Raw genomic sequence first — 26636 nt, 5'->3', positions numbered from 1 at the left:
ATGTTGTAAGGTCTTTGTGAATAATTAATAAAATGGCTGCATGCATCTCCTAGATGCAGAGGCCGGGGGTCATCCTCCTTTTTAAAAAAACATCATGGTTCAATTATAGGTATTGAACCTGGGTGGTAAGGCTTGCAACCACATGCCTAACCGCTGAGCTAAGGCTCCTTTTGAAATTGTAGGTGATCTAAGCCTCAATCATGTATAGTTGATATCAGCAACATAACCACATAATTAGGTTTCCATTGACGCTTCTGATCATGCAATTCTTATTGATGACCCACCAATTCATTCCCAACAGGAGCCCTACTTATGAGAGTACTATTGTTCCTATTCACCATCACTGTGTAGTGGTCCATATCAGCATGAATGGATCATTTGGTTTCCCATATGGTTACTCAAATTTTGAAGGATCACATTACTATATTTTCGGAGCAACCCCTGCATCATCTAATGCAGGATTACCACCACCTCAAGGGATGTTCGTTCCTCTCACTAAGATTGTCTAAGTGGGGAAAACAACATGATCTGACGCACTATTGATGCGGTTATTTACTAATTTAGAGAACTTCTTGAAACATAAAATATGAAGACAAATAGGACAATATTGTTGTGTAATCGGTTAGCATCATGTTCCTCTGGAAGATGTGTTATTCTCAAAAATCTAAGCGATGCAATTGACGTTTAACAGAATGAAATTCATAAAATGAAGACATCAAATTAATCCGCGTGACATACCAAAAGGTATCTAAAATGGCCAAATTACGTCTTTTGAGAATACTCTACACTTTAATTCTCATTTGAGACTCAAACATAGAATTTGATTTTGCTAACTTCATTTGGCAATCTAAAAGTAACTTTACGTATACTGCATATGTACTTAAGTTGATATTGTCTCCAAATAAATTTGTGTATATGCTGTTGAATTTAATTGACTTCTGCATTTTAGGTAGCTTGGGGCGGCAATGAACTGAGTCCTAGGGAGATTCAGGTTTCCAATATTGCCATGTCTAAGTGTGGCAGACTTCCTAAAGTGATACTTGCTATAGGAGAAGAGTGTCGCACATGCCGAAAGAATGTAGATTTTCTGGAATACATCAATGATGACTTCATGGGAATTTTGGAGACCAGGCCAGAATTCTCTGGTTTAAAGAGTATATTTAGTTGGATGCAGTCCTACTTTGATGCGTGCTCAGATGCACTGAAGCCATGTATCTTTTATCTCTCAGTCTTCCATGCGGACTACAATATCAGACGTAGGCGATTGTTGAGGCGGTGGATAGCTGAGGGCGGAAAGTTTCAGCCTAGGCCGAGCTCCACATGACCCACTATCCATACCATCGGCTCACGTCGTGATATGTGCTACACAAGCTGTCCTTCTGACATGGGCAGAGTAATTAGCAGGAGCTGTCTGTGCAAGCTGTGGGGAAGCTGCAGGCCACTGTTCTGTTTTTTAATCGCTGGCAAACTGTAACGCATGGGCCAAACCACTGTACACATTTTCTCACCGCCTGCACACCTCTGACCAATCTAGAGAAGAGTGTGCAGAGAGTGCTCCTTTTTTCCTAGAGAGAGATGTTGTCAGATATGAGATTCAAAGGGAGCGAGGTATTGTTTGTGAGAGAGAATAGGAAGAGAGAGAGAGGAGCTACGTGACTGTGTGAGAGAGGAAAAAAGAAGAGAGAGGACGTGAGGAGAGTGGAAAGCTGCATGCATGTGGGACATAGTAGGGTGAAGGAAGAGAGATGCGCATGCATGCAGTAGACCAACCTATCATAAAAATTATACTACAGTACTCACCTAGGAGATAGGCCCTTTTTTTACACAGCGCAGCGTCTGGCCTGGGTGAGGGCGTCGCACTGTTCCTGCGCTGTTAACTACTGACAAGGCCTGTTTACATGGCACATATCTCTATGCAAAGTATTGTAGAATGAACGGAAGGGATAGTAGGTCCTGTGTAGCTCGAGCTACAAAAAACTGCTCTCGAGCTGAGGGTTACTCCAGAGAGAAGTTTGGTACTAGCATGGAGGGTAACAGAAAATTTAGTTTGCGCTCAGGGGGTTACTCTAGTGATAAATATCTTATCAACCGTCAGGGCTACTCCAGGGAAAATTTTGGTATAAGTGCAGAGGGTTACTACAAGGATAGGTTTGGCATTAGTGCAGATGAGGATGGGGAAATGTTGTTCTCTGAACTGATCAAGTTGAGCATAATCCAGTATCCACCAAACACGAATGCATCAAATAGCAAGGTGAAAGACATGTTCCAAGTTAACGGTTTCTTCCATGGATATATCATGTCACGGAGAATGGATCATAACCTTGTGTTTGCACTGGAGGGCCGTTGCAGCCCCAGCTTGCAATGTGCTGGACAACACCTCACCATTAGCACCACTTGGGACAGAGACGAGAGTGTATTCAAGAGCATGGACCTATCACGACTACGTTCTTTCACAGTATTTGGGAAGTGGAGGTCATTCTTCGTCTCTAAGGGTATCAATATGGCACTTCTTAGGGTGCTGGATCTGGAGGATACATCAAGTGTATCAGATGGTGACCTCGAGAAGATAGTGAAGCTACTGCCTTGTCTCAAGTTTCTATCCTTGCGGGGATGCGAAGATATCACTTGTCTGCCAGATTCAGTGGGTGGACTGAGGCAGTTGCAAACTCTGAATGTCAGACACACATGTATAGTAGAGTTACCAGCCTCCATCAGCAAGCTACAAAATCTACAATATATTCGTGCAGGCACCACTTATGAATCATTGGGTCAAGGCCATGATGTGCAACAGGAAGCATCAGAGCATGATGGTACAAGCACCAGCCAAACATCAGTAGTGGTTGCAGCAGCAGCAGCAACAACAACAACAACTACTACTACTACTACAACAACAACATCAGTGGACCCTCATGGCGCGAACATAAGTCAACCATCAGAAACACCACAAACTGACATTGATGATGAAGATGGGACATTAACTAAATCAGTAGCGGCAGGCCATGCTAGCACAAGCATGATCCGCAGAGCAGTGGCGGTAGCAGCAACAAGCAAGTCGAGCACAAGTCAACTATCAGAAACATTGCCACCAGCTGACATTGACAATGAATACGGGGGATTAACTAAAGCAGCAGAAGCAGACAATGATGGCACAAGGACAGTCCAAACAGCAGGAGCAGTAGCAGTAGCAGCAACAGCAACAACAACACCGGTAGACCGTCATGGCGTGAGCACAAGTCAACCATCAGAAACACCAGCACCAGCTGCTATTGACGGTGATGATGGGGCATCACCTATACTAGCGCTACTGAGAAGGAGGGCACACGATCTGGATAACTGGTTTTCCAATAAGAAGAAGTTGCGCAGACGCCAACGACTTAATGATAATGGTGGTGGTGTTAAGGTTCAGGCTCACGGGATTGGGAATATGGCGGCCTTGCGTACACTCGGTGTCGTGAATGTGAGTGGTGCAGGTGGGAAGGCCATCCTCAAGGAGGTAAATAAGCTTACCCAGTTGCGCAAGCTCGGCGTGTCTGGTATCAACCGCAAAAACTGGCACGACTTGTACTCTGCCATTTCAGGACATGGTCATCTCGAGTCATTGTCAGTATATTTTGACAAGGGGGAACCTGCAACAAGTTTTTTTTCTCGTTCGAGTGACATGTTCTCCGGCCTACCCAAGAGTCTGAAGAGCCTTAAGCTGTATTCGACGGGTGGGGAAGTACAAGTACCGCCGGTCTTGGTGAAGCATCTTTACTGTCTCAGAAAGTCTCGTTTTGACCTCATAGTGTCGACGCAAGAAGATATATACAGCATTACGGAATTTCCTCATCGACGTGCATTTCGTAATATTTATGTCAAGCCGGTTCAAGATGGCCAGCTCCATTATGGTCAGCGGGATGAGACGTTGTATTGTGATGGTTTCACTGACGCCCCAATCCTCAAGATTGACTGTGGCAGCTACAAGCTGGCGATATGTTTTGGATATTGGATACCAGAATACATTGAGGTGCTGGTGGTTGACTGCTCTACTGCTGAGGCTTCTTTGGAGGTGTCTGGATTAAAGGAATTATCTAGACTCAAGGAGGTGTGGCTCAAGGGTTCCTACAGCGAGGCAATCAAGCAACATTTGCAGCAGAAACTTGATGAGCTACACAGCTCACGCTTGGAGGAGGCAGTTAAGTACGGCAGGGAGTCCAGGTACACAAGAGCTGTCCTGAGGCTGGAGGACCAAGCACATCCGTCCTGATTCATTTCCATTTCTTCTTCTCTTTATTCTCTAGTTATGTGCATCCAATGTAATAGGCACCCAACAATCTTCCAGATCACAAGGCCTTGGTTATATCGTGCCAATTGAACATTGAAATACGTCCTGCTTCCTTTTGCCATGGGTTCTTCTTTTTCTTCTTTGAAGCCTGATTACGTCCGAACAAATGTCTGACATAACGATACACGAGCATATAACATGAGTGAATGTGTCCACAACTCCACATTCCTTGCAGCAATTAGACTATAGACTCGAGATAATGTCGCAGGAGAACATCCGTGCCTTGTAGCAGAACAGCTGGTTCTATAGCCTTATAGGCATTCTGCATTTAACCACACCACACTACCCTCAAGAACTAGAGGAACAAGCTGGAACGGCGTGACTGATACAAGGCGAAACCGAGCAAGAGCTCATATACTAACCAGGACCGACACACTATCTTGTAATTTTAATTTGATTCTCTATTTACCAGGTTGTATAGTGACATGTATATATGTATGTGCAGCTAGCTACTTTAATCATAAGTATAGAAAACTTAAACAAGTTTTTCTCACAAATACTGGGCCATATAATAGCAAAACATAATTCAGAAGTTGGTTGAACCAATGTTGAACATATGTATGTGCATGCCCATAATTCAAAAGTAAGGCTAAACAAATGTTTGGCAGCGCAATGCAAAAGATATATATGGTGGAATGATAGACACTCATGGATCAGCTGATAATTCTTGTTTTATGAAGGCAATAATATTGCTGTCCTGATTAAGGTTAGTACATGTTAATTGTTGGAATTAACCACGAAGTCCAGTCCGGCTCGGGATTGGAACCATCACCGAGTAGGTTTTGGTATTAGCTAGCCTAAGTGCTATTTATATACTACTTTGTAACCAGCCCCTGTAATTGTAACGACTCAGATCAGGTAATAAAGATCAGCAGGACCGATACGGCCCCATAGCCATCAAGTCGCGTCTTTGTATTGTTCTTTTTTAAGAAAAAAGGGCTTTCCCCCGCTTTATATATTATACAGCACCATCCGATAAACGAGCTTGTTGGGACCGCAGCACAAACAAGCCCAAAAGAGAAAAGAAGAGAGAAAAAAAGAGAAATAAATGCCGACGACGGCTGATCGACAAAACAAAGATGGCCAGAAACAGCTGCACCATCCGGAGAAGTACGACCGTGCTCCTAGCATTCCGAGGCGTCGCATACCGGGCAGCACCTTCAAGAAGGAATGCGATGACGACGTCACTGCTGCCCGAACAAGTCCAAGGGTTTCCCCCGGTACGCAGAGGGCAGTGGGGGAGGGGTATATCCGACGCCCTTCAGGAAGGTATTGCGGCGCCCGCAGGCGTCACCGCGTCGATGACGGACAAGCCACCAGAGATTTCTCCCACCCAAACGACCACCACCACCCCGGACGATCTGAAGTGCACCACTGGAACTGCCGTCCACCAACATGTGCCACCACGGTCACCGAACCATCATTGCCGTCTCTCTGAGCCACCGACACGAGACTTGGTGGAGGGACGAAGGGCCAACGGGCTCGGGGGCATCCGCCACTCAGTCGAAGGGTGGGGACTACCACCACTGCTGCCGCAGAGCCGACCGGACAGGACGACATGAGCTTACCGGGCCCGCACAGGCCCGGCCGGACCTCGAAGGATCCGGACAACCCGTGCCGCCATGCTGCAACACATCGGTTGACGAGGCTGCCACCGCCCGTAACCCCCGACGCCGCGCCATCTCCACTAGGGAGCTGCGCCGCCGGGCGCCTAAGCACCAGGCCGCCCCAACCCAGATGAGGCCCAGAGGGGCCCAGATCTAGGCGGAGCATAAGCCGGTGGCCAGCCGCACCACCACGCGCCCCACGGCCAATGGCCGCGCTGCCGCATCAGGAACGCCCGCGACCCGCGGAACACCGCCAAGTCGCACCATCGAAAGCCGAGGAGCACCGCGGCCGCCCAACGACGCATGCAAGTTTGTTAAGCTAGCTAGTTAGCATGTGCCTTGTGTGTCCTGGCTGTGCTACGTACGTGTAGTCTACGTATGGCCGGAAAGAACTCGGTGGATTCGGCGACTACGTGTGTGCTCTTGACGGAAAGTAATCGTCTACGAGCGACGTACGTTGGGCCTGTGCCAACAATTGGTATTCATAGCTTGGTTTGTTGGTCGTGATCTTCGGAAAGCACTCGAAGGATCATGTCGAACACAGGCAAGGAGATCGTGACGGCAGCAGCGAGAGCGCCGATGCCGATGGTGGGGGTGTCGCAATTCCCCCGTCTGAATCTAGAGGACTACGCACTGTGGGCGATGAACATGGAGGTCGCGATGGAGGGAGCTGAGTACTGGGAAGCCGTCGACCCTGGCGGCACCGAGTACGCGAAGGGCGCGGCGAAGTACCGGAAGGATCGTCAAGCGTTAAGGGCGATCTACTCCGCCATGCCGAAGGATGTGCCGCAACACCAAGTCGGAAAGAACTCGGCGAAGGAGGCATGGGAGACCATCATGATCCTGCACCAGGGTCGTGACCGTGTCCAGGAAGCACATCTCCAGTCCTTGATGAGAAGCTACGAGTGCCTGAAGATGGATGAAAGTGAGACGGTCGATCAGTTTGCCTCCCATCTCAAGACCCTCGTCAACGGCATACACAACTATGGTTCAACCCTAGAAGAAGTTGCGATCCTCCGACGATTTTTGCGCGCCGCGCCCGCATGCTACATCCAGATCATCACGTCGATTGAGAAATGTCTCGACCTGAAAACTCTTACGGTTGAGGATCTCGTCGGAAGGTTCAAGGCCCACGACGAGAGAATTCGTCTTAGTTTCGGCGACGCGGAGGCGGGTGAGCACCCGATGCTGACAAAGGCGCAACGGATTGCCCTGTCAAAAGAAAAGCAGGGTGGATCTACGAGCAGCGCCAAGAAGAAGGGGAAAGGGAAGCAGCGCTCGGCGAGAAAGAACTTCACCGACTAAGACGACGAGGATGCGCCCGCACCACCGAGGAGGAAGTTTGACATCAGAAAAGTGAGGTGTCATAAGTGTGGCCTCCTCGGTCACTTCAAGGCTAAGTGCGAGGAAGCATCAAGCAAAGGACGCTCATGGTCGAGGAAGGAGACGATGGGATATGATGTTGATGTGCGAGCTAGTGGACGAAGATGATCCAGATGATCACGATCAGCTGGACACGGGTCCGGTGAGTGCATACGCCTCAGTCTACCCAGGAGAAGTTGTGGCGCCAGAAGACCATGACCCAGGGTGTGACAGTGTGGTTACGTCAGCAAACCTAGGCGAAGTTGTGGCGTCAGAAGTCCATGACGCAAAGCGTGGCGGTGTGATCGCGCTAGAAGTAGGCGAGGTTGTCGCGCCAGAAGACCACGACACAAAGCGTGATGATGTGATTGCGCTAGAAGACGGCGAAGATGTGTCGCCAGAAGAACACGTGGCAGGGCGTGACAGAGTGGTTGTGCAGGAAAATGGCGAATACGTTTCGCCAGAAGAACACGGTTCGAGGCAGATGCGTCACGAGTAGCTGCTGGGTTGCAAGCGAGCGGAGATGCAGTGGGCGACGAGCTCGATGGCAGCAGCAACTTGCTAGGCAGCGCACAAGCAGGTGAGTGCACTAGGTGGCCACATGGGCCACGATCAAGCCAAGAACTAGCAAGAAGCAATGTGGTGGTTGTGGTGCATTCAAGCAGCCCACGTGAAGGAACAGTGCCATCTGCAGGAGATCTATCTAGTGGGCCAGAAAGGGAGCAAATCCTAGAAAATTTGCAAGGGGAACACAGCTCAGAAAAGTTTGGAGCGCTAGAAAAAGCTCCAGAAAGCACAAAATTGCCAGCAACAGGAACTTTGGCAAGTTCAGAACAACGATGTCCGGTGAAGATGAAGAGTAAAGGGCAACGATGTTTGCACATCGAGGAACCGGAAAATTTTGAAGACGCAAAGACAGAAGAGTGTTGGCGTCATGCTATGGATGAAGAGTTGGGGTCGATCCGAGACAACAAAGTATGGGAACTCGTCGATCTTCCCAACGGACATAATGCCATGAAGCTCAAGTGGGTGTTCAAAGTCAATAAAGATGCCGAAGGGGAACTTGGTGAAGCATAAAGCAAGGCTCGTGGCTAAATCGAACGTGCAAGACCAAGGTATGGACTTCAAAGAAGTGTTCGCTCCACTTGCAAGGATGGACACGGTGAGGCTACTTATAGCTCTCGCGGCTCAAGAATCTTGAAGGATACATCATATGGATGTGAACTCCGCATTTTTGACTGGGGAGTTAGAAGAAGAGTTGTATGTGAAGCAACCACCGGGGTACATCCAAGAAGGAGAGGAGCACAAGGTATTGAACCTACACAAAGCGGTGTACGGGCTACGACAAGTTCCTCGGGCATGGAATCACTACTAGGGAAAACCTTATACACAGAAATTTAGCAACAGCGCGGGTCAAAAAAGGGCGCTAGTGCTAGATAGCAGTAGCGGTTGAGAAAAAACCGCGCTGCAGATACAATTGTAGCAGTAGCGCGTGTGATCGTAAAAGCGCTACTACTAATATTCCCATTGGTGGAACGATAGGCTACGCATACCAGTAGCGGGCTTGGAGGAAGCGCGCTACAGCTAGGGCATGAGTAGCAGCGTGTTTCACAAGAAGAGCGCTACTGCTAACGGAAATAAAATAAAATGAAAAACAAATAGAAAAGTAAATGAAAATGAAAGAAACAGAAAAGGAGAAAGAAAATAAAATAAAATGTAAAGCAAAATAAATGAAAAAGCAGAAAAACATAGAAAGGCATAGCTGTAGGGTGTGTTCAAAAGAGGCGCTATAGCTAACATAGCTGCAGCGCGTTTCCTAGACCCCCGTTGTAGAAACAGAAAAGGAAATAAAAAAGGGAGAAATTTACATAGCCGTAGAAGTAGCGCGTTTTGTAAAACGCTCTATAGCTAAGTTAGCTATAACCCATTTTTCGAAACGCGCTTCCGCTACGTTTGACTTAACCAAAAAACCGTTTCCCCCCGGCCACCATTGCCCCCCAAATCTCTCGACCCACCCCGCCGCCATCTCCCCGATTCGCCGTCGCCCCACTTCGCCGTCGTCTCCTGCCGACGTCGACGCCCCCGGAGCCACCAGAGCCGTGCGCCGTCGACGCCACCGGAGCCGCCCCCAACGCCACGAAGCCGCGCGGCCTCATCAACGCCACCGGAGCCGCCGTCGACGCCACCGGATCCTCCCTTGCCACAACTGCCTCCCTCGCCGTCACCGGAGACGCCCCTGCCTCCCTCGCCACCACCGGAGCCATCCTCTGTAAGCCCCCACCCCTCCTCTCTCTCTCTCTCTCATGCATAGGTTAATTATCTAGGTTATTTAGGCAAAAATTTAGTTAGGGCTTTGACAGAGAACTAGTCAGGTTAACTACTTTAATTAGGTTAATTATCTAGGTTATTTAGGCAAGTTTTATTTTAAAGATGATCCCTTCCTAGACTTTTATTGTTGATTATATCTTTTCATTGAAGTGGTCATGTTATATCTTTTCATTGAAGTGGTTCGATTGTGCCCAAGTGGCTTTGTTGTTTAAATGAAGCTGAGTGGCCTATATATGTTGTGCCGGAATGTTGATTCATTTCCGTTCCGGCAAATTTCAGGTTCTCGATTTGTCCACTTTTTAGCAAAGGTCATGCTGAAATTCTCCGTGAATTTCGGCATGACTTGTGCTACAAACTAGGACATACCGAGTGCCCGGGATTTGCCGCACCAGGAAGGAGTCAACGTTCCTGCAAAACAATAGGCCTTTTTTATGTCATTATTCATTTTATTAGGTCTAGAATTAATTGACTAGATTTAATCATAGGAAACATGGCTAGCAACGATGAAGGACAGGGTTCTGGTGATTGCGACGACGTCAACCGGGCGGCAGACGAATTTTTTAGCCTTACCGACGATAAACCGATGTTGTTGCTGGGCCCACCGGTGGCATCGGGGATTGAGACCGACACGCAGACCGGTGCTGAGACTGAAACCGGCGCTGAGACTCAGACCGGTGTCGAGACCAGCGCTGAGACTGAGACCGGCGCTGCCTCGGGGAGCGGAGCCGGTACTGTAGAACCGAAAGCAAAGAGGCAGTGACTTCCTAACAAACTCAGGACTACTAGACTGGTGGTCATGGAGGTGGACGACGGCAATTTTGAGCCAAAGGCGCCCGGGGAATCGCGTCGATGCTACGGCAATCAAATAGGCTGCATCGTACGGACAACCGCCGCCATCAACGATGAGAAACTACAGAAGATAGAAAATATGAGGAGCTCCCTCCTAAAGAAGTTTCACCAGATATTCTTGTTCCCGGGCCAGAATGAGAAGGATTATGAAGATCCAGACGAGGACCCGGCAATGAAGAAGATAAACAAACACGCCATGACCAAGTTTAGCGACGCGTTGGCCGCTTGGAAAACTCGAGTGAAAGCAAAGATCATCGACAAGAAGGAACCCTACTCCGAGATTGTAAAGGATAATCCGACAATCACGGAAGAGCAGTTTCAAATATTCAAGGAGGTTTGCGAGGCTGAAGCTGCCAAAAAAAAATCTAAGTACATGAAGGGGCATCAAGAGAGGAACATTGGGAGCCACCACCTCGGAAGCCGTGGTTACGGCGGAAAGAGGTCCAAATGGGCCCAGGAGGACGCGGAAGCCGCGAGTCTGGGCATCCCAGAACCCTTGGCGGATTTCACCGTCCCGCAGGAGCGTGACGTCCTGAGGGCTCGGCACCATTGGGACCCAGTGAAGAAGGTTTACGAGACAACACCGGTCATTACGGAGTTCATGAGACTGCTGGTAATTTTAGTTTCTGATCAATTTGACTGCACACGTTAGTCATATTTGTAAACGATCCTTGTGCCTTTTGCAGAGAGAGCAGCACCGGATTGCGGCCGAAAGCGACTCGCCGTCTGAGGCATTGGCGAGGCCCAAGTGGGACACTCCATTCAACCGGGCGTTGAACATATTGAAACGACAACCGGTGGATACTCAACCGTCGTACGGACGCGTGCACGGTGTCGGAGACGGCGCCACATGGAAGAAGTACTACTGTGAGACCACGGAGGAGAGAAAGGAAAGACAGAGGTTAACTGAAGAAAACATCGACAAGAAGGTTGAGATTGCGGTTGAGAAGAAATCATCTCAGACAGTCGCAACAGCGGTAGCTGCCGCAAAACAGGTGGTTGCAGATTTGTCTACTTCCTTGGTGACGGGCGTTTTCACTTGGACAAGGCAAAATCCAGAAGAAAATATAGAGGACTTTCCCCTTGCTGACTTCTTGGGAGCACCTGCTCCCGCACCGACTCCCGCACCGGACGTGCTCGGCGGTGCTTCGTCTTTGGCTGAGCTCGACGCCCTCACGGTATCTGTCACACCGGACCCCTTCAATATAAATGTATAATCTCCCGTTTTCGTTGCCTTTCGGATGTCTCACGTCAAAGACTTTTCTTTGCAGGCCGACGAAACCCCGTGCACCATATTGTACACCATCGGCGACCAGAAGGTGGACGTGGGGAAGGCGACGATAATGGAGCCGAAGGAACCATTGTTCTATAGCCGGCCGATCCCCCGAACGTCTTCAAGGTTTCCGTGGCCAGTGTCGAACTGGGCCACGAGAATTTGCCTCCTGCAATACTACTGGTGGATGACGATGAGACACCGCGGCGGCTTGGTGATTGTTGCAATGGGTGGGTCCTGTTGTGACCAAAGAGTCTACTTCATCTGGAGGCTGTCGGGAGCACACCCACGAGCACGCAGCCTCAGCAAGGTATGAACATCAACACCCCACCTACCCAATTAGCGTCGGGTGTCGGGTTGGGTGATAGCGGACGGGGTAAGGAGGAGGCTCCATTAGTCGCTGATGACGTCGCCATGGATGAGGACGAGGACGACGGTGGCACTGAACAGTACGTCTATACTGGCGCCTCCTCAGGGTTTGAGCGTCATGAGTCGGTGCCTGAATTGCCGTCTCAACGTATTATGGACGACCTTCCGGTAGTAAAGAAGTCTAGGAAGAGAGCGAGGAAAGGCAAAAAAACTGATTCTATGATCCAGCCGCCTCAGCAGCCTCGGCTTCAGGACCGTATAGATATCCCCGATGCGGATAAATGGCATATCCCCGGTCAACCAATCCTACCTGCAAGAGCGCTAGGGGCCAGATTCGGCGATCTAAGGAGACTTCATGACGATGTGCTGCGGGTAGAGAAAGGCCTTGTCGCCTCGACAGATCCAGGATACCCACTCTACGTGGTTAACGTTCCGCGGCAAATGTCGTACGTCGACAGCTTCCCCGCGGATAAGTTCTTCCTCCGATTCGATTACATATTCGACATGTTTCACATGAAGAAGCTGGATTTTACGTTTGTCCGCCTTTATGCCTTGCACATGAACTACATCATCGGGTTTGAGCAGATATCTCATATTTGTGTCGCTGACCCGTACTACATGCACGAGGGCTTCTTGGGAGTCTGCGCAGAGCACCGTGAATACGCGAGGGATTACATCGTTAGTTTCATGCTCGCCAATAAGGACAAGGAGGCGATTCTCGTGCCTTATCATCGCGTGTAAGTCATCCGCGCTGCTATCCTTCCTTCGATTTCAATCATTCATTTGCACGGTGGAGGCTAAGTAATTTGAGGTGTACTTATTTTGCGCAGCGGTGGGCGCGCCGTCCTCATCATCCTATACCCCCGATTCTCTCACGCTCTTTACTTGGAGTCGTCGAAGAACATTCACAAAAAGGATTACACCCACATTAAGGATGTTCTCGACAGTTATATGTTTTACTACCAAGCAAGGGGTGGAGAGGTTAGGGACAAGAAGAGAAGGGGCGGCAGGCTCGCCTTCGGCCATAAGACCGACTTCTGCTGCATCCAGCAACCGAACGATTCTCTTAATGATGGATTCTATGTCCTACACCACATGCTGGAGTATAGGCGGGATCACCAGAATCTTCGCATGTCACCTACATCCGGCGATGCCCATATTCTGCAATGGGCAAAGAACGTAGGAGATATCGAGGATCATCGACTTCGAGCCGAGTTCTATCACATCTAGCGCGAACTTGCCCAAATCATCATGAAGGAGGTCGTCGGAAAAACAGGGATGTTCTACGAAGAAGGACAAATGTCGCGGGAAGACGTCCGAACACGGGTAGCCGTTCAGCGTCTCGACCTGAAGCCTTTCACTAGGCTCGGGGACTATCTCCCTGACATGGATGGATGGAACGACATGTTGGAGTGATTGTCGATATATGACAATGTGTCCGTTTAGTCCATACTTTCTGTATGACAAAACTTTGAGTTATGCGCGGTGAAACTTTATTTGTGATGTAATTAAACCGTCCTCCTCCTCGACTAGTGAATATCACTCTAGTTAGGGCATTTTGGGGTACGATGAACTTTGTTATTTATGCTTATGATATGTTGTTTCTATTTTTGCCAAGTCTGTCTCTTTCTGTTGCTCAACTATATATATATGTTCCATATCATCGACTCATGTGACGATGCAGGTGCATAGATCATGGATGGTGAATAAGTGCTACGCTAGGAGTATATATACGACAAGTGGCCGGAGTGTCAGGCCTAGGTGTACCGGTTTCCGGTTTCCGAGCGATGGGCAGTAGTTAATTTAGGTTCACGCTAATGGGAGAGAGGGATACGAACTCATGTACTCAAAGTGATAGCTCTTCTCGCGTATATCATTGTTTAGATGGATGGCGATGTATTTGCAAGTAATCGAGACTTGTATCGCTATTTTCGAGATGATGACGAGAGACCACTTTGTGTTGGATGATGATTATGATGAGATTATTTGTATGTATATGCTATGATTACATTTGTGGTCTTGCAGGCATTTGTCTGTGTATCATGGTTACATTTGTATGTGCTAAAGATTCATCTATAAAGCCTGTTCAAATACAAAACAAATATGCCGAAAAAAAACAAAAAACTACTAAAATTAGCAGTAGCGAGTGTATGAAAGTTAGCAGCAGCGCCGCGATAGCAGTAGCGCGTCCAGCCAGAGCACGCTAGAGCTACTAGCAGTAGCGAGCTTCCACTAAGCGCGCTGCTGCTACACTTGTGTAGTAGTAGCGCTGGTGAGCACGCGCTACTGCTATGTGTTAGCTGTAGCGCCTTATTAGTAGCGCCTCACCCCGCGCTACTGATACACCTAAAACCCGCGTTGCTGCTAGCCTTCTCCCTAGTAGTGAATATTAAGCTTGACCGTACATTGATTTCTCTTGGATTTGAGAAAGCCCCACTAGAGCATACAATATATAAGCGAGGTAAAGGCAAGGATCGTTTCTTAGCGGGCATCTATGTGGATGATCTGTTGATAACTGGAGCAGACGAAGAGGTGATTGCAAACTTCAAACTACACATGAAGGAGCTATTCAAGAAGACTGATCTAGGGCTCTTGCATTACTACCTTGGGATCGAGGTACACCAAAAGCCGGAGGAGATCACATTATGGCAGGAGGCATATGCGAAGAAGATACTTCAAAGCAGTGGCATGAAAGACTGCAATCCAAGTCATGTTCCGGATAGTGTTCTTCATTCTCCTTCATGTAGGTCCAGTCGACCCACCTCATATCACACACTATAGGCTTCTTGTCCAACAAAATTGTCTCATAGAAATCCTGCTGTTCCTTTGTGTGGAACCTGTAATCAACAGCAGTCTTTCTCCTAGTGGCATATGGATCTGACTCTCTCCATAGCCTCAACCCTGAATCTCTCCTGATTTTCATGTTCTCAGCCACAGGATGAGCATCATTGTGGTCTGGAATCTTGGGTTTGAGCTTCCTCAGGACTTGTCCTTCATCATCTTCCTCAGCAGCAACTTCAGGCACTAGGGCCTTGTTCTTCTCAGCAGCTGGTATACTCCTGGTATTCCTCTTTGGTGCATTCTTGGGCTTGGAGGCAGCTTTGGGTGCTTCTTTGGGCTTTGATGTTGCAGCCCCTGACTTTATAGCTTCACTCATCAGCTTTTGTGCCTTGGGTGCTGGTGCAGCAACCTCTTCTTCCTCTTCCTCAGAGTCTCTCCTCATAGAGGGATTGCCAAGAACTTTGGCAGTAGTGGTTCTGACTCTCTTTTTCTTTTTATCTTGACCAGCAGCTTCATCTTCTGACTCAATAGTAAACTTCATGGTTTCTCCAGTGGCAACCTTCCTGGGTTTGGAAGTGGGAATCCTTCTTGCAGGTGCCTTCTTCTACACTACTGGCTTAGTGGCTGCAGCTGAACCATATTCTTTCTTGACCACTTTCTTCATGGAAGTGGCCTCATCCTCTACTGCCACATAATCCTCATCCTCAGAGGCTGAGGTTCTTTTCTTCCTTGTCCTGGTGGCAGCTTTGGGCAAATTGCTGGGAGTGCTTCTGCTGCCATCATCTGAAGTGCTAGAGGGACTAGTGCCCTCACTCATGTGAATCTGCTCTTCTTCCCTGTTCTGACTATCACTTTGGTCTGACATGATGCAAACACTGACTGCTGACCCTGTGAATAGTTATAGATGAGATAGAGTGGATGAGCATCACAAAATGCAGATATTTTTGCAAAAGAATGATTCAAAAACTTAGTTATAGTTTTCCACAGAAAGCATTTCGGATCAACCGATTTTCAAACTCGGTGATACCGAAGCAGTTTTGGAACCTAAACTAGTGAACTCGGTCAGACCGAGTCATAGTTCGGTGGCACCGAGACTGCTAGGGTTTCACAAAGTTCTAAAATCGGTCACACCGATTAGCAATTCTCGGTCAGACCGAGAATTACTAGTGCAATGGCGTTAGCCGAATCGGTGGGACCGAGTTTTCAACTCGGTGGGTCCGAGATGGTTTACTAGTGCAATGGCGTTAGCCGAATCGGTGGGACCGAGTTTTCAACTCGATGGGTTCGAGATGGTTTCGGCGGAAACCTAACCCTAAATTTTCAAATCGCATCTATTCTAAGGATTGTTTTGACTGGATAGAGGTGTTTCAATCGTGGCAAGAATCATAATGAACACAATGTGCTGAGAATCAGACGAGGATAGCACTGTGATCGAGTTCATACCCTAGTTCTGCGATGAACTCGCTACGGCGGCAACGACGGAGATGAAATCTGTTGACGGCGGCGGAGACCAGCGACTGGAGGCGGCTGGCGACGAAGTCGATGATCCGGAGACCTAGAAGGCAGAGCGAGCTATGCGCGGGCTAAGAGGTTTGGAGAAAGTTTTCCAAATTTTTGCCCGTGTGAATATATAGCCCGACACTGTCGGTGTGACCGAGTGGAACGACTCGGTGGCACCGTGATGCATAACTGTTGACAGTTACAGCAACTCGGTGTGACCAAAAAGTTCAAATCGGTTGCACCGAGATTGAAAACCTAGATCGACTTAGTGATCTCGGTATGACCGAAATGGAAGAATCGGTCAGACCGAAAAGCACAAAGAAGTTTTGGAAGTTTAAGTCTATGACGAATCGGGGACTCCGAGTGCTCCTCACACAGAATGGTTCGAATCTGACTTGATCAAATTTTGTGATGTAGCATGAATAGAGTTTGAGACGAGAAACGCATAGATAGCTAGTGTAGGTTCTTAGGCATTCTTGTCCATCCACTTGGCAAAAGAAAAAGAAACCAATCAATCAAAACAACAAGTGGATGTCCTCGAATGAGTAAAATATGCAACCAACATGCTCACACAATAAAATGGCAAATGAAATATGTGGCAAAACATGCATAACCAATTCTAGCATCTATCAAACAATTGGCGATGACTAGGTCATCTATATATGAGTATATTGACTTAGGAGTCAAATGAGAACATTTGATCATAAGTCATACTCATCGTTTAAGCTTCAAGTGGGGTTACCACTTTTACATAATGCATTGATGTGTTCACATCATTAGAGTTGCTTTGACTCAATTCTTAGAGTTAAGCTCCCCCTAGATGTGAGATACCCCCTTAGAGGGATGAACTAACCTTGGGTTTTGTCGATGATGACTTCATGTAGGTGTTGAAGATGTGGATGCTCAATGTTGATGTAGATCATTTGGAGTGAGTTGCACTTTCAATACCTACATGGAAATTTTGGAGACCAGGCCAGAATTCTCTGGTTTAAAGAGTATATTTAGTTGGATGCAGTCCTACTTTGATGCGTGCTCAGATGCACTGAAGCCATGTATCTTTTATCTCTCAGTCTTCCATGCGGACTACAATATCAGACGTAGGCGATTGTTGAGGCGGTGGATAGCTGAGGGCGGAAAGTTTCAGCCTAGGCCGAGCTCCACATGACCCACTATCCATACCATCGGCTCACGTCGTGATATGTGCTACACAAGCTGTCCTTCTGACATGGGCAGAGTAATTAGCAGGAGCTGTCTGTGCAAGCTGTGGGGAAGCTGCAGGCCACTGTTCTGTTTTTTAATCGCTGGCAAACTGTAACGCATGGGCCAAACCACTGTACACATTTTCTCACCGCCTGCACACCTCTGACCAATCTAGAGAAGAGTGTGCAGAGAGTGCTCCTTTTTTCCTAGAGAGAGATGTTGTCAGATATGAGATTCAAAGGGAGCGAGGTATTGTTTGTGAGAGAGAATAGGAAGAGAGAGAGAGGAGCTACGTGACTGTGTGAGAGAGGAAAAAAGAAGAGAGAGGACGTGAGGAGAGTGGAAAGCTGCATGCATGTGGGACATAGTAGGGTGAAGGAAGAGAGATGCGCATGCATGCAGTAGACCAACCTATCATAAAAATTATACTACAGTACTCACCTAGGAGATAGGCCTTTTTTTACACAGCGCAGCGTCTGGCCTGGGTGAGGGCGTCGCACTGTTCCTGCGCTGTTAACTACTGACAAGGCCTGTTTACATGGCACATATCTCTATGCAAAGTATTGTAGAATGAACGGAAGGGATAGTAGGTCCTGTGTAGCTCGAGCTACAAAAAACTGCTCTCGAGCTGAGGGTTACTCCAGAGAGAAGTTTGGTACTAGCATGGAGGGTAACAGAAAATTTAGTTTGCGCTCAGGGGGTTACTCTAGTGATAAATATCTTATCAACCGTCAGGGCTACTCCAGGGAAAATTTTGGTATAAGTGCAGAGGGTTACTACAAGGATAGGTTTGGCATTAGTGCAGATGAGGATGGGGAAATGTTGTTCTCTGAACTGATCAAGTTGAGCATAATCCAGTATCCACCAAACACGAATGCATCAAATAGCAAGGTGAAAGACATGTTCCAAGTTAACGGTTTCTTCCATGGATATATCATGTCACGGAGAATGGATGATAACCTTGTGTTTGCACCGGAGGGCCGTTGCAGCCCCAGCTTGCAATGTGCTGGACAACACCTCACCATTAGCACCACTTGGGACAGAGACGAGAGTGTATTCAAGAGCATGGACCTATCACGACTACGTTCTTTCACAGTATTTGGGAAGTGGAGGTCATTCTTCGTCTCTAAGGGTATCAATATGGCACTTCTTAGGGTGCTGGATCTGGAGGATACATCAAGTGTATCAGATGGTGACCTCGAGAAGATAGTGAAGCTACTGCCTTGTCTCAAGTTTCTATCCTTGCGGGGATGCGAAGATATCACTTGTCTGCCAGATTCAGTGGGTGGACTGAGGCAGTTGCAAACTCTGGATGTCAGACACACATGTATAGTAGAGTTACCAGCCTCCATCAGCAAGCTACAAAATCTACAATATATTCGTGCAGGCACCACTTATGAATCATTGGGTCAAGGCCATGATGTGCAACAGGAAGCATCAGAGCATGATGGTACAAGCACCAGCCAAACATCAGTAGTGGTTGCAGCAGCAGCAACAACAACAACAACTACTACTACTACTACTACTACTACTACTACAACATCAGTGGACCCTCATGGCGCGAACATAAGTCAACCATCAGAAACACCACAAACTGACATTGATGATGAAGATGGGACATTAACTAAATCAGTAGCGGCAGGCCATGCTAGCACAAGCATGATCCGCAGAGCAGTGGCGGTAGCAGCAACAAGCAAGTCGAGCACAAGTCAACTATCAGAAACATTGCCACCAGCTGGCATTGACAATGAATACGGGGGATTAACTAAAGCAGCAGAAGCAGACAATGATGGCACAAGGACAGTCCAAACAGCAGGAGCAGTAGCAGTAGCAGCAACAACAACAACAACACCGGTAGACCGTCATGGCGTGAGCACTAGTCAACCATCAGAAACACCAGCACCAGCTGCTATTGACGGTGATGATGGGGCATCACCTATACTAGCGCTACTGAGAAGGAGGGCACACGATCTGGATAACTGGTTTTCCAATAAGAAGAAGTTGCGCAGACGCCAACGACTTAATGATAATGGTGGTGGTGTTAAGGTTCAGGCTCACGGGATTGGGAATATGGCGGCCTTGCGTACACTCGGTGTCGTGAATGTGAGTGGTGCAGGTGGGAAGGCCATCCTCAAGGAGGTAAATAAGCTTACCCAGTTGCGCAAGCTCGGCGTGTCTGGTATCAACCGCAAAAACTGGCACGACTTGTACTCTGCCATTTCAGGACATGGTCATCTCGAGTCATTGTCAGTATATTTTGACAAGGGGGAACCTGCAACAAGTTTTTTTTCTCGTTCGAGTGACATGTTCTCCGGCCTACCCAAGAGTCTGAAGAGCCTTAAGCTGTATTCGACGGGTGGGGAAGTACAAGTACCGCCGGTCTTGGTGAAGCATCTTTACTGTCTCAGAAAGTCTCGTTTTGACCTCATAGTGTCGACGCAAGAAGATATATACAGCATTACGGAATTTCCTCATCGACGTGCATTTCGTAATATTTATGTCAAGCCGGTTCAAGATGGCCAGCTCCATTATGGTCAGCGGGATGAGACGTTGTATTGTGATGGTTTCACTGACGCCCCAATCCTCAAGATTGACTGTGGCAGCTACAAGCTGGCGATATGTTTTGGATATTGGATACCAGAATACATTGAGGTGCTGGTGGTTGACTGCTCTACTGCTGAGGCTTCTTTGGAGGTGTCTGGATTAAAGGAATTATCTAGACTCAAGGAGGTGTGGCTCAAGGGTTCCTACAGCGAGGCAATCAAGCAACATTTGCAGCAGAAACTTGATGAGCTACACAGCTCACGCTTGGAGGAGGCAGTTAAGTACGGCAGGGAGTCCAGGTACACAAGAGCTGTCCTGAGGCTGGAGGACCAAGCACATCCGTCCTGATTCATTTCCATTTCTTCTTCTCTTTATTCTCTAGTTATGTGCATCCAATGTAATAGGCACCCAACAATCTTCCAGATCACAAGGCCTTGGTTATATCGTGCCAATTGAACATTGAAATACGTCCTGCTTCCTTTTGCCATGGGTTCTTCTTTTTCTTCTTTGAAGCCTGATTACGTCCGAACAAATGTCTGACATAACGATACACGAGCATATAACATGAGTGAATGTGTCCACAACTCCACATTCCTTGCAGCAATTAGACTATAGACTCGAGATAATGTCGCAGGAGAACATCCGTGCCTTGTAGCAGAACAGCTGGTTCTATAGCCTTATAGGCATTCTGCATTTAACCACACCACACTACCCTCAAGAACTAGAGGAACAAGCTGGAACGGCGTGACTGATACAAGGCGAAACCGAGCAAGAGCTCATATACTAACCAGGACCGACACACTATCTTGTAATTTTAATTTGATTCTCTATTTACCAGGTTGTATAGTGACATGTATATATGTATGTGCAGCTAGCTACTTTAATCATAAGTATAGAAAACTTAAACAAGTTTTTCTCACAAATACTGGGCCATATAATAGCAAAACATAATTCAGAAGTTGGTTGAACCAATGTTGAACATATGTATGTGCATGCCCATAATTCAAAAGTAAGGCTAAACAAATGTTTGGCAGCGCAATGCAAAAGATATATATGGTGGAATGATAGACACTCATGGATCAGCTGATAATTCTTGTTTTATGAAGGCAATAATATTGCTGTCCTGATTAAGGTTAGTACATGTTAATTGTTGGAATTAACCACGAAGTCCAGTCCGGCTCGGGATTGGAACCATCACCGAGTAGGTTTTGGTATTAGCTAGCCTAAGTGCTATTTATATACTACTTTGTAACCAGCCCCTGTAATTGTAACGACTCAGATCAGGTAATAAAGATCAGCAGGACCGATACGGCCCCATAGCCATCAAGTCGCGTCTTTGTATTGTTCTTTTTTAAGAAAAAAGGGCTTTCCCCCGCTTTATATATTATACAGCACCATCCGATAAACGAGCTTGTTGGGACCGCAGCACAAACAAGCCCAAAAGAGAAAAGAAGAGAGAAAAAAGAGAAATAAATGCCGACGACGGCTGATCGACAAAACAAAGATGGCCAGAAACAGCTGCACCATCCGGAGAAGTACGACCGTGCTCCTAGCATTCCGAGGCGTCGCATACCGGGCAGCACCTTCAAGAAGGAATGCGATGACGACGTCACTGCTGCCCGAACAAGTCCAAGGGTTTCCCCCGGTACGCAGAGGGCAGTGGGGGAGGGGTATATCCGACGCCCTTCAGGAAGGTATTGCGGCGCCCGCAGGCGTCACCGCGTCGATGACGGACAAGCCACCAGAGATTTCTCCCACCCAAACGACCACCACCACCCCGGACGATCTGAAGTGCACCACTGGAACTGCCGTCCACCAACATGTGCCACCACGGTCACCGAACCATCATTGCCGTCTCTCTGAGCCACCGACACGAGACTTGGTGGAGGGACGAAGGGCCAACGGGCTCGGGGGCATCCGCCACTCAGTCGAAGGGTGGGGACTACCACCACTGCTGCCGCAGAGCCGACCGGACAGGACGACATGAGCTTACCGGGCCCGCACAGGCCCGGCCGGACCTCGAAGGATCCGGACAACCCGTGCCGCCATGCTGCAACACATCGGTTGACGAGGCTGCCACCGCCCGTAACCCCCGACGCCGCGCCATCTCCACTAGGGAGCTGCGCCGCCGGGCGCCTAAGCACCAGGCCGCCCCAAACCCAGATGAGGCCCAGAGGGGCCCAGATCTAGGCGGAGCATAAGCCGGTGGCCAGCCGCACCACCACGCGCCCCACGGCCAATGGCCGCGCTGCCGCATCAGGAACGCCCGCGACCCGCGGAACACCGCCAAGTCGCACCATCGAAAGCCGAGGAGCACCGCGGCCGCCCAACGACGCATGCAAGTTTGTTAAGCTAGCTAGTTAGCATGTGCCTTGTGTGTCCTGGCTGTGCTACGTACGTGTAGTCTACGTATGGCCGGAAAGAACTCGGTGGATTCGGCGACTACGTGTGTGCTCTTGACGGAAAGTAATCGTCTACGAGCGACGTACGTTGGGCCTGTGCCAACAATTGGTATTCATAGCTTGGTTTGTTGGTCGTGATCTTCGGAAAGCACTCGAAGGATCATGTCGAACACAGGCAAGGAGATCGTGACGGCAGCAGCGAGAGCGCCGATGCCGATGGTGGGGGTGTCGCAATTCCCCCGTCTGAATCTAGAGGACTACGCACTGTGGGCGATGAACATGGAGGTCGCGATGGAGGGAGCTGAAGTACTGGGAAGCCGTCGACCCTGGCGGCACCGAGTACGCGAAGGGCGCGGCGAAGTACCGGAAGGATCGTCAAGCGTTAAGGGCGATCTACTCCGCCATGCCGAAGGATGTGCCGCAACACCAAGTCGGAAAGAACTCGGCGAAGGAGGCATGGGAGACCATCATGATCCTGCACCAGGGTCGTGACCGTGTCCAGGAAGCACATCTCCAGTCCTTGATGAGAAGCTACGAGTGCCTGAAGATGGATGAAAGTGAGACGGTCGATCAGTTTGCCTCCCATCTCAAGACCCTCGTCAACGGCATACACAACTATGGTTCAACCCTAGAAGAAGTTGCGATCCTCCGACGATTTTTGCGCGCCGCGCCCGCATGCTACATCCAGATCATCACGTCGATTGAGAAATGTCTCGACCTGAAAACTCTTACGGTTGAGGATCTCGTCGGAAGGTTCAAGGCCCACGACGAGAGAATTCGTCTTAGTTTCGGCGACGCGGAGGCGGGTGAGCACCCGATGCTGACAAAGGCGCAACGGATTGCCCTGTCAAAAGAAAAGCAGGGTGGATCTACGAGCAGCGCCAAGAAGAAGGGGAAAGGGAAGCAGCGCTCGGCGAGAAAGAACTTCACCGACTAAGACGACGAGGATGCGCCCGCACCACCGAGGAGGAAGTTTGACATCAGAAAAGTGAGGTGTCATAAGTGTGGCCTCCTCGGTCACTTCAAGGCTAAGTGCGAGGAAGCATCAAGCAAAGGACGCTCATGGTCGAGGAAGGAGACGATGGGATATGATGTTGATGTGCGAGCTAGTGGACGAAGATGATCCAGATGATCACGATCAGCTGGACACGGGTCCGGTGAGTGCATACGCCTCAGTCTACCCAGGAGAAGTTGTGGCGCCAGAAGACCATGACCCAGGGTGTGACAGTGTGGTTACGTCAGCAAACCTAGGCGAAGTTGTGGCGTCAGAAGTCCATGACGCAAAGCGTGGCGGTGTGATCGCGCTAGAAGTAGGCGAGGTTGTCGCGCCAGAAGACCACGACACAAAGCGTGATGATGTGATTGCGCTAGAAGACGGCGAAGATGTGTCGCCAGAAGAACACGTGGCAGGGCGTGACAGAGTGGTTGTGCAGGAAAATGGCGAATACGTTTCGCCAGAAGAACACGGTTCGAGGCAGATGCGTCACGAGTAGCTGCTGGGTTGCAAGCGAGCGGAGATGCAGTGGGCGACGAGCTCGATGGCAGCAGCAACTTGCTAGGCAGCGCACAAGCAGGTGAGTGCACTAGGTGGCCACATGGGCCACGATCAAGCCAAGAACTAGCAAGAAGCAATGTGGTGGTTGTGGTGCATTCAAGCAGCCCACGTGAAGGAACAGTGCCATCTGCAGGAGATCTATCTAGTGGGCCAGAAAGGGAGCAAATCCTAGAAAATTTGCAAGGGGAACACAGCTCAGAAAAGTTTGGAGCGCTAGAAAAAGCTCCAGAAAGCACAAAATTGCCAGCAACAGGAACTTTGGCAAGTTCAGAACAACGATGTCCGGTGAAGATGAAGAGTAAAGGGCAACGATGTTTGCACATCGAGGAACCGGAAAATTTTGAAGACGCAAAGACAGAAGAGTGTTGGCGTCATGCTATGGATGAAGAGTTGGGGTCGATCCGAGACAACAAAGTATGGGAACTCGTCGATCTTCCCAACGGACATAATGCCATGAAGCTCAAGTGGGTGTTCAAAGTCAATAAAGATGCCGAAGGGGAACTTGGTGAAGCATAAAGCAAGGCTCGTGGCTAAATCGAACGTGCAAGACCAAGGTATGGACTTCAAAGAAGTGTTCGCTCCACTTGCAAGGATGGACACGGTGAGGCTACTTATAGCTCTCGCGGCTCAAGAATCTTGAAGGATACATCATATGGATGTGAACTCCGCATTTTTGACTGGGGAGTTAGAAGAAGAGTTGTATGTGAAGCAACCACCGGGGTACATCCAAGAAGGAGAGGAGCACAAGGTATTGAACCTACACAAAGCGGTGTACGGGCTACGACAAGTTCCTCGGGCATGGAATCACTACTAGGGAAAACCTTATACACAGAAATTTAGCAACAGCGCGGGTCAAAAAAGGGCGCTAGTGCTAGATAGCAGTAGCGGTTGAGAAAAAACCGCGCTGCAGATACAATTGTAGCAGTAGCGCGTGTGATCGTAAAAGCGCTACTACTAATATTCCCATTGGTGGAACGATAGGCTACGCATACCAGTAGCGGGCTTGGAGGAAGCGCGCTACAGCTAGGGCATGAGTAGCAGCGTGTTTCACAAGAAGAGCGCTACTGCTAACGGAAATAAAATAAAATGAAAAACAAATAGAAAAGTAAATGAAAATGAAAGAAACAGAAAAGGAGAAAGAAATAAAATAAAATGTAAAGCAAAATAAATGAAAAAGCAGAAAAACATAGAAAGGCATAGCTGTAGGGTGTGTTCAAAAGAGGCGCTATAGCTAACATAGCTGCAGCGCGTTTCCTAGACCCCCGTTGTAGAAACAGAAAAGGAAATAAAAAAGGGAGAAATTTACATAGCCGTAGAAGTAGCGCGTTTTGTAAAACGCTCTATAGCTAAGTTAGCTATAACCCATTTTTCGAAACGCGCTTCCGCTACGTTTGACTTAACCAAAAAACCGTTTCCCCCCGGCCACCATTGCCCCCCAAATCTCTCGACCCACCCCGCCGCCATCTCCCCGATTCGCCGTCGCCCCACTTCGCCGTCGTCTCCTGCCGACGTCGACGCCCCCGGAGCCACCAGAGCCGTGCGCCGTCGACGCCACCGGAGCCGCCCCCAACGCCACGAAGCCGCGCGGCCTCATCAACGCCACCGGAGCCGCCGTCGACGCCACCGGATCCTCCCTTGCCACAACTGCCTCCCTCGCCGTCACCGGAGACGCCCCTGCCTCCCTCGCCACCACCGGAGCCATCCTCTGTAAGCCCCCACCCCTCCTCTCTCTCTCTCTCTCATGCATAGGTTAATTATCTAGGTTATTTAGGCAAAAATTTAGTTAGGGCTTTGACAGAGAACTAGTCAGGTTAACTACTTTAATTAGGTTAATTATCTAGGTTATTTAGGCAAGTTTTATTTTAAAGATGATCCCTTCCTAGACTTTTATTGTTGATTATATCTTTTCATTGAAGTGGTCATGTTATATCTTTTCATTGAAGTGGTTCGATTGTGCCCAAGTGGCTTTGTTGTTTAAATGAAGCTGAGTGGCCTATATATGTTGTGCCGGAATGTTGATTCATTTCCGTTCCGGCAAATTTCAGGTTCTCGATTTGTCCACTTTTTAGCAAAGGTCATGCTGAAATTCTCCGTGAATTTCGGCATGACTTGTGCTACAAACTAGGACATACCGAGTGCCCGGGATTTGCCGCACCAGGAAGGAGTCAACGTTCCTGCAAAACAATAGGCCTTTTTTATGTCATTATTCATTTTATTAGGTCTAGAATTAATTGACTAGATTTAATCATAGGAAACATGGCTAGCAACGATGAAGGACAGGGTTCTGGTGATTGCGACGACGTCAACCGGGCGGCAGACGAATTTTTTAGCCTTACCGACGATAAACCGATGTTGTTGCTGGGCCCACCGGTGGCATCGGGGATTGAGACCGACACGCAGACCGGTGCTGAGACTGAAACCGGCGCTGAGACTCAGACCGGTGTCGAGACCAGCGCTGAGACTGAGACCGGCGCTGCCTCGGGGAGCGGAGCCGGTACTGTAGAACCGAAAGCAAAGAGGCAGTGACTTCCTAACAAACTCA

At 48.7% G+C, this 26636-nt stretch overlaps 3 protein-coding genes across 3 annotated transcripts; all 3 read left to right on the top strand.

Moving 5' to 3' along the window:
- The first annotated feature begins 420 nt into the window (after positions 1-420).
- Positions 421-4315, top strand: LOC123162902 (uncharacterized). The gene has a single exon (XM_044580658.1). It carries the CDS (start codon positions 1931-1933, stop codon positions 4244-4246), a length of 2316 nt encoding a protein of 771 aa, XP_044436593.1. The 5' UTR covers positions 421-1930; the 3' UTR covers positions 4247-4315.
- A 13030-nt stretch (positions 4316-17345) lies between these two features.
- On the top strand, positions 17346-19041 carry LOC123158836 (disease resistance protein PIK6-NP-like). The gene is made up of 3 exons (XM_044576667.1): positions 17346-17530; positions 18358-18980; positions 19025-19041. Exons 1-3 carry the CDS (start codon positions 17346-17348, stop codon positions 19039-19041), a joined length of 825 nt encoding a protein of 274 aa, XP_044432602.1.
- Positions 19042-19252: 211 nt separating this feature from the next.
- Positions 19253-20554, top strand: LOC123158835 (uncharacterized). Its single transcript, XM_044576665.1, has one exon. The coding sequence runs from the start codon at positions 19253-19255 to the stop codon at positions 20483-20485; it is 1233 nt and encodes a 410-aa protein (XP_044432600.1). The 3' UTR covers positions 20486-20554.
- Positions 20555-26636: the final 6082 nt, after the last annotated feature.

Source organism: Triticum aestivum, chromosome 7B (assembly GCF_018294505.1).
Source record: "Triticum aestivum cultivar Chinese Spring chromosome 7B, IWGSC CS RefSeq v2.1, whole genome shotgun sequence".
Lineage (NCBI taxonomy): Eukaryota > Viridiplantae > Streptophyta > Magnoliopsida > Poales > Poaceae > Triticum > Triticum aestivum.
Note: the sequence above shows the minus strand (reverse complement) of the source record. Positions and strands in the feature narration are given on the sequence as shown.

Excerpts from the sequence above, each read along its gene's own strand:
- LOC123158835 (XM_044576665.1), top strand. The coding sequence starts at position 19,253 with ATGATCCGCAGAGCAGTGGCGGTAGCAGCAACAAGCAAGTCGAGCACA.
- LOC123158836 (XM_044576667.1), top strand. The coding sequence starts at position 17,346 with ATGGAAATTTTGGAGACCAGGCCAGAATTCTCTGGTTTAAAGAGTATA. Across the intron at positions 17,531-18,357 it reads TGGATAGCTGAGGGCGGAAA|TGCAGAGGGTTACTACAAGG; the intron begins GTTTCAGCCTAG and ends TTTTGGTATAAG.
- LOC123162902 (XM_044580658.1), top strand. The coding sequence starts at position 1,931 with ATGAACGGAAGGGATAGTAGGTCCTGTGTAGCTCGAGCTACAAAAAAC.